Source organism: Aethalodelphis obliquidens, unplaced genomic scaffold, assembly GCF_003676395.1.
Source record: "Aethalodelphis obliquidens isolate GAN/ISIS:26980383/991018 unplaced genomic scaffold, ASM367639v1 scaffold5, whole genome shotgun sequence".
NCBI classification, from domain to species: domain Eukaryota; kingdom Metazoa; phylum Chordata; class Mammalia; order Artiodactyla; family Delphinidae; genus Aethalodelphis; species Aethalodelphis obliquidens.
This window is the reverse complement of record NW_020837949.1, coordinates 31,551,087-31,564,597: the sequence shown is the minus strand read 5'-3', so window position 1 is coordinate 31,564,597 and position 13,511 is coordinate 31,551,087. Positions and strand designations below refer to the sequence as shown.

At 39.0% G+C, this 13,511-nt stretch overlaps 1 protein-coding gene across 1 annotated transcript in view; it reads right to left on the bottom strand.

Annotated features, from left to right (window-relative positions):
• LOC113618565 (cortactin-binding protein 2-like) overlaps positions 1 to 4,550 on the bottom strand; it is a 61,947-nt gene extending 57,397 nt beyond the window's left edge. The window contains exons 1-2 of the mRNA XM_027102778.1: positions 4,446 to 4,550; positions 3,368 to 3,475 (exon numbers count right to left, since the gene is read on the bottom strand). Coding sequence (XP_026958579.1) covers positions 3,368 to 3,475; positions 4,446 to 4,550 — 213 coding nt within the window. The remainder of the gene's footprint in view (positions 1 to 3,367; positions 3,476 to 4,445) is intronic.
• Positions 4,551 to 13,511: the final 8,961 nt, after the last annotated feature.

Genomic DNA, 13,511 nt, shown 5'->3' with positions numbered 1-13,511 from the left:
ACAGCATCAGGATAACACGATTAAAAAAGTAAAACAGCTTGGTCTGAAATACCTTTTTAAAGTTTCTAAAATTCTAAAGAATTTGAATGCCTCACAACAGAAATCATTTCTAAATTTTAATAAAATTCAGGGCACAAATTAGGCATCTTGTATCTCAAAAAAAAAATCACAATTTACATATTAAATTCAAAAATCTTTACTATACTGAGAAAGTACTTTTGACTTTTTCTTGAAACAAAATGTATTTCTCCCAACTGAATACTGTTTACTAATTTAGATTTTGACTTTTAATTTAGGAATAAGTTTATCTTATAATATGAAATAAAAATAAAAGTTTCACATTCTCTCTCCTTCCCAATTTCTTTCTGGGGCACTAGCCAGTCACTAAATTATATTCTACTGTTAAAGGAAAAGGTAACTAAAGGACACATCTGGACCCAAGTAAATATTTCACTAGTTTCACCAGTTCCAACTAATGCCCCCAAGGGAATAGTCAATCAGTAAATCACCACAGTGAGTCTACCACAGCTACAACAGGTATATGAAAATGACATTATTACCTACTCCTAAAAATGCAATGATCTAAACAAATCAATCACAATTCTCAATGTTAAAAAGGGACGAAAGGCTTTAAGAATCTCCAAACATGCCAAGTTCTGGCATGTCACATTTTCAACCTGAGAAGTCTCAATCTCTTTGGACTTCCTTATTGTTTGTTTGATTTCAGTCTATAAATAAAAGAGACTAGTATCAGCCAGTGGTCCTCCACAGGGGCAGTACCCTAGATGTCTTGGAAATAAGCAAGAACAATTAGTTTTCACAGTGACTGGCACTTAGGGAGCAGGGCTAGGGGTTTGCTACACATTCAGGAACTGTCCCAAGTCCCCAGAATTTTCAAATGTCCCTCTGCTCATTCCTTTCATTAGAACCTTCAGTATGACTATCTGAGCCTAAAGAGTAACTTCTTTCCACACATAAACAAGTTGTTTTAATTCAGTTTTAATGAACACTAAATTTTTCAGCCATTCAACTGTCATGTAAATGTCTGCTTTTGTTGGGAACTTTACCAAGTGTCATTCACCATTTCAGAAAAATCACCTCACCAATAGTAAATCTGCTCCCTGTACCCAAGTCAATGACATGGCATGTGTGGATCAGGATTCTTTTGCAACGACTGCACTCATGTCAATGTTATGGGAATAGGTGGGAACAGCCATCTATTTTATCATGTCTTCCACTAGTCATGCCTGAGCAGTTATATGTTGAAACACCTAATATTTTATTATAAATTACTCTCCTGTTACTTTTTATCACAATTAGGGCAATGTATTCGTTATTATTAACATAGCCTACTTACATATGCAATTTTCCATACATTTCATTTCAGCATAGTAAAAGAGTAATACAAAGTATTTTATGAAAATGAAAAACTAGGTCTGATAGATATGCAAATCCTGAACTAGAATATCACCTAAGGCTCCTTGCAGCTCCAACATGCTTTGATTCTACGAAAAACTTTCAGTTTGGCAAGCCCTGATCATTAGCAAGCCTTTACCTCTGCTCAAGTTTGAAAGTATCGCAATTAAGTAAAAATGAAAAATACATGTGGTTGCTAAGGTGATATATAAAAACACAGACTCTGCTAAATGCTCCAACATTTGTGTGAGCAGAGGGCAATGCCACGTGCTGATGCCTTTTACAGGTGAATAGAGAGGGACAGAGAAATACCTAAGGGAGAACTGAAGCCCTCACATCTCTTTGCTCTCAAGAAGCTACACTACTGGCCTCACAGATGACTGCTGCCTTGTTCTCTCCTTGGGCTGAGGGTCACAGATCTGAGTGCTGCACCGCCTTAGCCTGTCTCCCCCAAAGTTCATTCAAGAAAATATACACTGGCAAACAGTGCAAATGTCCCAAAAGTGAAACAGGAAGAATACCTCTCACTATCAAACTGTGCACAAGTCTACTTAGCAATTCTTATCGTTCAAAAAGCAACACCCTCAATTCATCACTGGCATGGAGCTGGTATAATCACACTCCACTTTTTCTGAGCCCATCATTCTCTGTCATCAGATTGAAGAATAATTATTATCCCCACTATACCAATTTCCAGGTTATGAAAATGTACTTAACTCATTATTTCAGGAACTGTTGCCCCTTGCCCCACTGGATTCTCAGCGTGTCCACCATCTCCATTATGTCTGACCGTCCACCGTTCTCTCTTTCCCCACCATATTAGCACCCACAGGGGCAACCTTGTTTTTATTGATACATTCCACAGAGTTTCACTTGTTAAAATAAACTCCCTAAGACAAAGTTTGAGGAAATATTCCCTGGTGAAAAAAATAAATCCATACTTCCTGTGTAATAAATATATCCCTCTCGGTCAAATGACCAAGAGTCAGGAAACACCTGATTACATACAAAGTATTAAATATAAAAGAGGAAAATAAAACCTTAAGTTTGGCTCACATAGCAAAACAAGCGCAATCTTGGGAGTGACCAGTTAAGCTTTCTTTTTTTTTTTTGCGGTATGAAGGCCTCTCACTGTTGCGGCCTCTCCTGTTGCGGAGCACAGGCTCCAGACGCGCAGGCCCAGCGACCATGGCTCACCGGCCCAGCCGCTCCGCGGCATGTGGGATCTTCCCGGACCGGGGCACGAACCCGTGTCCCCTGCATCGGCAGGCGGACTCTCAACCACTGCGCCACCAGGGAAGCCCTAAACTTTCTTGATGTAGAATTTTCTAACATAATTTTTAAGGAAACAAAACTTTACTGAGGTATTCTAATATACTGGAAGATAATTCTTTGCAAATTATGGAAAGTTAAAAATTACTGTAAGATCAGATGAAAAAAGTAATAAAACTATTCGAAGATACATTATGTACATATAAACATTTAGTTTTTAACTCAAGAGTCTCTGAAAATAAGAAATCATAATTTATACATGAAGGAAAAAAACCTCTATTTTCAGCAATTTCTTTTATAAATGATTCTCTTAGTTTTTCCTCACTGGCCTCACATATGTTTAGGATACCAAGCTACCAATTTTCTGAGAACTTGTGTCTTTAACCAAATACATATGGGAAACATAAAAGGATTTCAGAAGCAATACAGCTTAATTCTCAAGTTCCTCAAATTAAACGGTTTAGAATCATTCCCCCTCCTTTCGATGACCATCTGACCTCAGTGTGTGTTTGGGCTTATCAAGGTTATGGGTTGGTATCTGGGGTAAGGGGCACATTTTAACCTCATGTAACATTTTAAATCTATATGACTCAAAAATTAAGAAGCAGCAGCTTTGCCACTGGCCATTTGAGAAAAGAAAAAGATATAGAAATGGGACTCGGTCCTAGAAGGTTCTTACCCGCAGGGCCTCGATGACGAGGTCTCTGGCCTCCAGCTCCCCTTCCATCACGCTGAGGAGCATCCGAAGCTCTGATTTACTGAGGTTGTCCACATCGAAGTCTTTTTTCTGTAACACAAATTTTAAAAAATGAAAAAACTTCCTAAAGGTATGCAATGGACCATTTTTATCCCAGTGGCTCAGCAAACCCGAGGGGCCCCGTCTGGCAGCAATCCACGGTCTGACCTTCTAGGAGGAGAGGTAAAAACCAATGTGCCAATATCCCAAATCTCTCCACTGAGGAGATCTATTTTCCTAGCCTGCCTCCCCACCCAGCTTCAGGATCTCTTTAAATTATACTGTGCAATACAAATTTAAAGTCCCTGGAGTTTGTATCAAAACAGGCCCAGTGTGTGTTGGGGAGAAGTTGCAAAGGTAGCAAAGAGAGCACGAACGTATTGCTCGAAGGGCCCCAACATAAAGGCTCCTGTGAGGTTATTATAAATTCCAAGACTTCCAATAATAACAGGTCATGTTTATAGAACACTGCAGCAGAGGCCACCAGCTAGCAGCCTACAGCCAAATCTGGCCCACAGATGTGTGTTACTTGGGCCACAAAGTGTTTTGTTTTATTCAGTCAGTGCTAAGAAAATCTAAAGATGTCACCCAAAGATCCAGATCGCTGGCTTCCCCTCAAAACTCAGATGACCGGGTAACCCCAGATTCACATTCCCACAGGGTAATAATCCGTCGAGCCAAGTAGCAGCTGCCCCTTTAGAAGACGCATGCTCTGTGCTACCCGCAACCAAACACACACACGCACATGTAGTGTGCTTGTAAGAGGCCTGGCCTGCCACCCACATGCAGTCATCTGGGCCTGTGGTCAGGCGAGTCTGGTTCCCAACTCTCTTGTCTCCAACTCTGCCCTCTTTCCTCACAACAACTTTTACAAGCAGGTCTCCTGATAGCCATCTTATAGATGAAGCTGAGAGATGACGGGTTAGCGTGCTCACAGCCGGGCCTGGGTGAGTCCACAGCCCCAGCTTCCTCTACAGCACACAGCCCACTTCTCCCTTCCGTGGAGACTCATTTGACAAACCCAGTCACCATCAGAGGGAGGGGAGCACACGTTCATCCCCAAACGTCTCAGGACACCCGACCTCAGAAGCCAGTCTTCAGGACGTTTCCGAACATGCCTTCGCATCTGCCTAGCACCCAGTGGTTTCCAAAGAACTCTCAAAGAACCAAATCTAACCTATAAAATAGGTATCATCCCCTCTATTTTTCGGATGAGGAAACCACAGCTCAGGAGTCGGATAATGCACGCAGGTCACACAACCAGGAAATGGCAAAACTGCAACCAAGTGCTGGGATTGGTCTGCACACTTTGTCAGCACAGTGCCAACATTCTAGAGGTGAAAACAGTGCTATTCTATCAATGATCCAATGAGAACTAGTTTAGCACCTACGTATCTGACACTGTACTATCACTGTGATGACACAGAAGTAAACATAGCAAAGCCTATAAACGATTCCAGGGACTTCCAAACAGGTATGGCCACAACTGGTCACTTCTCAGTTTCCAAAGAACCTTCTGGAAGAAGATGATGGTATAAAAGGGAAAGAGACCAGAGCTAGCTGGCTCTCTGAAGAAAGATTTTCAAAGGATCTTCCTCTTAAAACTGTTTCTTTTCGTACATACATTCAACAGAGCAGTTATTTGTAAAGGCAGGGGCTAAGGATGGAAAAAAAGAAAAAAACCTATAGCAAGCCTACAGGATGGATAGTTCTGGGAGACCCTTGTCTGGAAGGTTAACTTATGGATGTTCTGTGAATAGTAAAGTCCAATATACTAGGGCTTAAATTCTGCTCCCATTCATACTTATTTCACGTAAGTCTTATAACCCAGTTCTTTTCAAATTCAGGCATAAGAATCACCTGGAGATTAACAATCTGTTAACATAGATTGCTGGGCTCCCTCCTTGAAGTTTGATTCTGAGGTGGGGCTGTGAATTTGCCTTTCTGTGTGCTCCCGCTGCTGTTGGTGGTTCTGGTCCAAAGACGATACTTGGAGAAGCATTCTGTAACTTAGATCTGAGTCTGTTTTCTCATCTACATAAAAGAAATCCCAACATCTATCCCACAAAGTTCTTGTGAGGATTAAACAAGAACTTATCAATGACATACACCCCCATGTTCACAGCAGCACTATTCACAACAGCCAAGACATGGAAACAACCTAAATGTCCACCGACAGATGAATGGATAAAGATGTGGTACATATATACAATGGAATGCTACTCAGCCATAAAAAAGAATGAAATAATGCCATTTGCAGCAATATGGATGCAACTAGAGATCATCATATTAAGTGAAGTAAGTCAGAAAGAGAAAGACAATATGATATCACTTATACGTGGAATCTAAAATATGACACAAATGAACCTATCTACGAAACAGAAACAGACTCACGGACACAGAGAACACACTTGAGGTTGCCAAGCGCAAGGGGGTTGGGGGAGGGATGGAGTGGGATTTTGGGATTAGCAGATGTGAGCTATTATATATAGGATGAATAAACAACAAGGTCCTACTGTATATGTATAGCTCAGAGAACTATATTCAGTATCTTATGAAAAAACATAATGGAAAAGAATATAACAAAAGAATGTGTATATATATGTATGTATGTATGTACATACATATGTATGTATAACTGAATCACTTTGCTGTATAGCAGAAATTAACATAACACTGTAAATCAACTATACTTCGATTAAAAAAAAAGAACATGTCAATGAAGTACTAAATAAAGGCAGGTGACTGTTATTATTAAAGCTGAGAGCACCCAGATGTTTTATGTAGGGAGGAGGGCTATTGGCTATGAGCCTATTTCTTTGAAAATCTATCAGCCCAAGTCCAATAAACTCAGTTTATTGACTATGATGAAAGACTCTTTTATCCTGGTTTTTCCCCACTGAGATGGGAGAGTTAGATGCAATTCTATGTGCATTAGATGGTAACATTTTATTAATGCTACTGCTGGTGGTTCTAAAGATTTTAATTAATTGTACATTTTATTGTCCTTGTTTCCCTGAAGCTTCCCAAGCAAAGCACTCCATTTTAAAAGCTAATAAATTATGAAAGACATTGCCAAGATTCTGATTCACATTAGAGTCAGGAGAGCTTGCCCTGGTTCCATCATCATCAACATCACAACATGTGACCGGCAACCAACACGTCTATTTTTTAATACATCACCGTCAATAAAAAGGAAAATTCATTAAAGAAACACTGTTACAAGGATTCTTGCTAAACCATAAATTATGCTACAGAGAATGTTAAAAAAAATCTGTCTCCCATCAAAATATATTAAGTGATGTATTATTTTAAACATTGAGTGCATCTGTCTGCCTGCTTCTCTCTCCCCTACGTCTCACCCCCACTTCCTCACTAAAGACACTTCTAATGCCGGCCTTCAATCATAAAAATATTATAAGAATATTTTCAAAGGGTCATTCTCCAATACTTGATGTTTTCATTCCCTATTCCAGCAAAACTGGATAAAAGAAAGTACATGAATTATGTTACAGGTCTTAGGACTCTCAGTATTTTACAAATAAATTCAAAACATTTTGGTAGTTTTAGAAAAATAAAGAAGCTCAGAAGCAAAAATCCCATTAAAAAAACTATTATTGTTTCATATTAAGCGTCATTTATCTGACCTGATACACTTATAGTGCAAAAGTACTTAGATATAGAAAAAGCCATTATTAAAGTTTCTTGGTTTAAGAGCAAAATAATTATTCTAACTTGTGTAATTTTTAACCCACTTCAAGGTAAAATTGACATAAAAATGCTGTACATTTTTAATGTATACAATTTGATGAGTTTGAAGATAAGTATATATACCCGGGAAAGCTTCACCACAATCTATGCCACAAACAAATCCATCACCTACAAAAGTTTCCTCTCATCCTCTCATTTTCTGATGATAAATCATGTAATATTTTAAAAGACTAACTTGATAACCGAATTTTCAAAAGAAGAGACAAGACCGGATAGATCTAAACGCCACACTCACATAAAAAATTAGGATCTCCATAAAGGCACCTAAGCCAACATGATACCCATGCCTCCCCACCCCCCAAAAAAACAAAGCAGACATGTTCAGAGACTAAGCTTTATTACTACTGCAACAGCTTTTCCTAATTAACAGAGAAAAATCCAAATCTCATTTTTTAGTGATGGCAAGGCACTCAGAAAGTAAAGGGAAAAAAAAGAAACTGGTAGATTTCAGCTCCGCAGGCCACTCCCCTGCCTGTCACGTTTGATGTCTGCCAGGAAAAGTACTCTAGGAAAAGCACTTCTTAACACCTATTTTTAAAAATCTGGCACAGGCAGCTTAAACTAATCCAGAGTCTGGCCATCAGATAGAAAGACTTCTTTGGGGCATATATACATGAAAGAGGAGACACAACCTCAAACTCTTCCTGTTCAACACAGCAGTCTGCAACAGCTCTGAATTATGCGGAGCAGGTGTGGGGATGGCATTCTTCTGGATAGTCTCCTATAGGCTCGGAGAGAGGGAGGGAAAGGGAGGAAGATGACAAAATAGAACCTGGCTGAACTGTCATCTTAACTTGCCAACTGAACATAGGCCAATACCAAGTTTCCTCCACTATCACTCTCCTCCCACTCTTCCTGAAAGAAACAAATCTAAAATACTTGGTTTATGTAGGGAATTCGATAGTCACAGCCAAAAAGCACCAGAAGACCCTTACCTGTATCCTTTAGGAATTAATGGGGTGAGCACATTGATGGGTACCATAAAAGCCTTCAGGAGTTATTATGAGTCACAGTGGCAGAAGTGTCCCTCAGATCTTTGCCCAAACACATCAGCTATGGTGAAAATCTAGTGACCAGACACAAAGCCAAACATGTTCTCTGGCTTCTCTCACAGACACCAAGAGCATCTCCTCCAGTTTCAAATCTAGTGGGTTGTGCCTACATTTGATCAATGAATTTACAAGGGAGGGAGGAGGGGTACCTGAGAAAGCAGATGGACTGAAAGAACCTTATTTCATCTCTTTGGACCTCCGGTTTCTCAGTGGTAAAAAGAGAATGTTGTACTAAGTGATCTTTAAAATCTCTTCCAGACACCAAATGTCCTGATTTCACATACCATCAGAGTAACTGGATTACTGGACTGAGGAAATTTAGGTCATTCATTGAAGCCTTTGAGAAATATTTGAAGAAAATTGAGTTTGCCTCTTTACTCAGAAGTGACAGAAATGTATTTTCCTCCCAGTTTAATAGTGGGTACTAATAATTAATAATGCATTCAGAACTTCCTGTGTAAGCAAGATTTATGCTTTGGGAATGAATAAAAAAGGCTGTAAGGAAGGGAAAAGCAATGAAACTCGTCTTGAGATTAAGGAGAGAAAGCAAAATGTGAACACTATCATTAACATGAAAAAATTAAGAAGAACCCTTACATTATTTTTAAAATGTGAATTCGGCCAGTTATGAGGATTTTCACGATGAAAAGTACGTGTTTCCATGGTCTAAAACTATTTCAAACTATTTCTGCAGTTATGTCTTGCTTTGAGATTATTCCTCCTGACTTCTCTCTACAGGGAGGTAAGAGTTTTTCTGCCCAGGGCTGCATACCTCTAATTTCGTTCTTCCTAATCCTTCTTTCTCCTCTAATTCGTCTGAATCCCATTTTCTTCAGGACACAGCTCGAATCCCACTTCCTTATGTCTTTCCAGACACATAAATCTCTCATTTTCTCAGTTCAGTCTTAGAGTCGGTTCTATTCGTTGATTTACAATTAATCATGCCCTGCCTTGTGTATTTCCTCACTATATTAAACTTTACTTATCCATATTTACTCTATTTTCTCACCTCTACTAGAAGTGTCAGGACAGCAAGAGTATTACATCTTTACATGACTTTACCTAACATATATGCCTCCTGCTTTTGGTGTGAAAATGCCTCTTTCACTCAGTATAACAACACAAACCATGTAAATGATGTGTAAACGGATATACTAGTCTTACTTAGGTACAATATTACGGCCCACTCTGGGGGCAACTAAGTAACTGATCAATCATTTTCATTCATTTTTCAAAAAAACATTTACAGTAACCTAAAGTAGGGCAACTTGGCGTGTGCCTTTAAAGCCACATGCTGAGAACTTGGGATCAACTCTCCATGGCCATGCACCTCACATCAACCATGCCACCCCCACCCGGGGTCTGTCATGCAAGACAAGCAACTCAGTGCATTAGAAGGAAGTAAAACCAACAAGTAAACAGACCGTCAGGAAGGAAACCTGGTAATAGATGTAATTAATTTCAAATTCGAGAAAATGGGAATGAAAAGCACAAAGGTGGCTCAGTTAGGGGCAGTAGCCTCTGGTAATTAAGTGCAGCTACCTCCCGTTTCCTCCTTTTAGATCTCCTCTCAGCCTCCATTTTTACTTTGGAGGAAAAAAAGGACCACATCTCAGATAAAGCAAATGTCTATTTCCATCGTAACTCAGTTTTTCAATGTTAACACCACCCCTATGTGGGACATGGATCATTTTCACGTGTGAGCTGGCACCCAGATCCAGTAATTGTCCTTTAAGGAGCTTAGAATGCATTGAAGACTATCACTTCAATTATCTGCAGGTGGCAAAGGTCAGCACGCTGATTTTCAAGCGAAGAGCTGAGACATGAGTGACTAAATGATCTTCTTACATTTACAAGGCCCTTCTGTAGAAGAACTCAGGCCTTTGGCATTACCTTGTTGCCTTTTCAATGAAATATAAAAATGTCAAAACCAAATCATTTGCAAAGAAGTGTCCATTCCACGTAACAATGTGGGCTCTACTGCACTTACTATAATAACATTTTACATCCATGTTCAACCTATTTGGTTATTTACTAACAATTTATTCCAAGACAATTTTTTTCTCTTAAACCAGGATTTCTACATGGATGGCACCACACTGTACACAGCATTAATAATATGATCTCAATATTTTGTGCAAGTTATTTTAAGAAATTAAAGTAAAATTTTTAAAATCCTCTGCTTTCAATGTCATCATTATCATCATCTCTTTTGTAACTGTTCTCCATTTCTTTACCTAATCATCAAAGACAAGTTTCCTTTTCCCTGTTATATTAGTCCTGCAAAGGAGCTCCAACAGAGAAGAATACAATCAAGTGCATTCAAATAAAGCCTCCTTCTAAAGCAATAATCAGACGGTGCTTAGGTGGTAAACTATGCGGGGGCAGAAGGGAGAGAAACTGTCCATCCTTCCTGGGCACCTTCAAAGCTGAAATCTAGTCCCACGTTTCTAGACATGTGCAGACTATTGCAAACCTCCTTCCTGCCCAATCTTTCCTTCTACTTCCTTTTCCTGTTTCCAAACTTCCCTGCATCTCCCTCTTGATCGCCTCTCAACCATCCCCTCCTCCACACCCCAGTGGGTGATTTGGCCTTGACTCTATTGTTAGAAGAATTAGGGATGGAAGCGGTGCAATTTCCATCCCTCCACCTACGCATCCCCAGCCTCAACCATTGTTTTGAAGAGGGAAAATTTAAAGGGAAAACTAACCATGTTGGAAATTAAGTTAAAATTTAAAAAAAAAGAAAATCTGTGAAGTATCTGAAATATCATTGAGAAAAGCAGCTTAGAAGGGGACAATATAAAAATAAAAACCCAAAACCGTAAGAATCAGGGTCATTGTGCTCAAACAAGAGGAGCCCTCTAACATCTATAATGTTAATTACTACAAACTTCAGGACAACAGTTTCATCACAATCTAGTAACACATAAAGTAAAATTTCTAGTTAGCCAATCAACATTAAGAATTATGACACAGTCTCTTGGTGAGTGTTCATTTTCTTCATTCAATAAATATTGGTGGAACATCTACAATGTGCCTGGAACTGTGCTAAGAAACCTTAGCTTTTACAAATGAAACCCACACTGCTCTTCTTGAAAGATGAGGCTGCTCTCTCCCAGCCAGGGCCTTGCTGTGCATATGATCAACAGCAGATATTTGTAAATGGCTAAGTACTAAGTCTGTGAACCATTTTCTCACCTCATAAAGTTATGTGAAACACAGGAGGATAAAACCAACTGGCAGTCTAGCCTAGGCATGTATTCAATCATAGAGGAGGACAAATATTTTTCTCTAAACAAAATTGCTCCTGTGGGAAATATAACAGTGATAGCAACAACGATAATAAAGTCCAAAAAACAGATGCAAACATAAATATATAACCTATTTAAAAATAAACAAAGTAAGAAGCATCATGATAAACTCAGTTATATTCTGATCTTTGGGGATCATTTTTGTCAATTTCTTCAACCTTTAAGCAGTTTTTCTAAAGCACATACTTGAGACTGAAACTTTTATGCTCATCTTTGCCCTAGGCCCCCTCTCAAGGAACCCTAGAAACCCACCACACTTGTACACAGCTACCTGCAGTCTCCCTGCTCAAGTCCTCCATCCTTCTGTGGAATGTTTCCAGATCTTTCCACTAGGAATCCTGCCTGTGACTCTTCTTCTCCAGACTCCTAATGCAAATTTTTTGTGCCTCTCATGACACCATGGTCCTTGATTTGATTCCCTGGTGCATGTGAGGTTCTAGCACTGAAATGTTTTACTTTAGGACAGCAAAGATGTTACAATGTCTCCACTTCAGTATGTATTTGGTAATGTGTGTTAAATCTACAATATTTCTTACCTAAATTATACTGTGAAACTTTCAATACTCTATAGCTGCCACGTAACTGTAATTTTTTAAAGAAAGCTTAGCAAAATTGGCTAAAAAGTTTCTTTTTATTGCATTTACGTTCAGTACTGTCACCTGGAAACACAATTTTCAAGGTGCCAGCTGCTAATTTGTTTAACATCACTATTGTGCATTTTTAACAAAATAATTATCCAAGTTTTTTCTTGTCACTATCACCATGACAACAAAATTTATATCTACTTTTTGTATATTAGTTGCTCCAGAAAAGCCCAGAATGACAAGAATGTTGGTCTGCTTCCCAAACATAGTTCTAAAAAGATCTACATTTTCCTTTCACTCTTAAATTCTTTGGTGACAATAAAAAGCTGGAAGATTTCTGTTTTCCATAGTGCCTTATCCATTAGGACGTATTTTCAGAGTAGACATAGCAATATAGTCTAAGAGTCATCACATTTGGCTACGGCGCTGAAAATAACCCAGGTCTCCGGCATGGTTCACAGCAAAGACTATTAATATGACCCTATTGAATAATGTAGCTGTTACCTTAGCCTTATACTTGGGATGCTTTCAGGATTTAAGCAGCTAAGAACAAGGACCACAAACTAAATTTAAAGCACTCCATTGAAAATCATATTAAGCTGAAAACTATAAATTAAACTTGTCTCTAAGCAACAATCTAAATAGTCAAAACTTAGTGAAAACATTCACTTTCGAAAATAGCCTACTGCGTTGGGTTTCCATTGACTCATTACTGCCAAATATACATATAAAATGCATAATAAGTAAACCAACTTGAAATGAAATAAAATTCAAAAAAGAATTACCCACTAAAAAATTAAGTCCTCGGCTGCCATAAACTCAAAATGCATCAACATGCCTTTAAATTTTAATCATTAGATAAGAGGCAGTTATAATGACAAATATTCTTCAACCTAACTTTTCTTTAATTAAAAAATCAGTCTAGGGGGCTTCCCTGGTGGCGCAGTGGTTGAGAGTCCGCCTGCCGATGCAGGGGACACGGGTTCGTGCCCCGGTCTGGGAGGATCCCACATGCCGCGGAGCGGCTGGGCCCGTGAGCCATGGCCGCTGAGCCTGCGCGTCCGGAGCCTGTGCTCCGCAACGGGAGAGGCCACAACAGTGAGAGGCCCGCGTCCCGCAAGAAAAAAAAAAAAAAAAAATCAGTCTATAGGTCAAGTAGCTGATATAGGCAGACTATACTTTATTAAGTGAAAAGTTAAATGTTCAGTTTACTGCATAAGAAGCCATCATTAAAATTTCACTAAAGTACCAAACATTTTTTTAAATACTATATTAAGAATTCTTATTGCATCTCCTCAGAACCCTATAGGATTTTATGGAAATAACAAAGGAGTTTCACTTTCACAGTTTTTTCGTGGCTATTCAA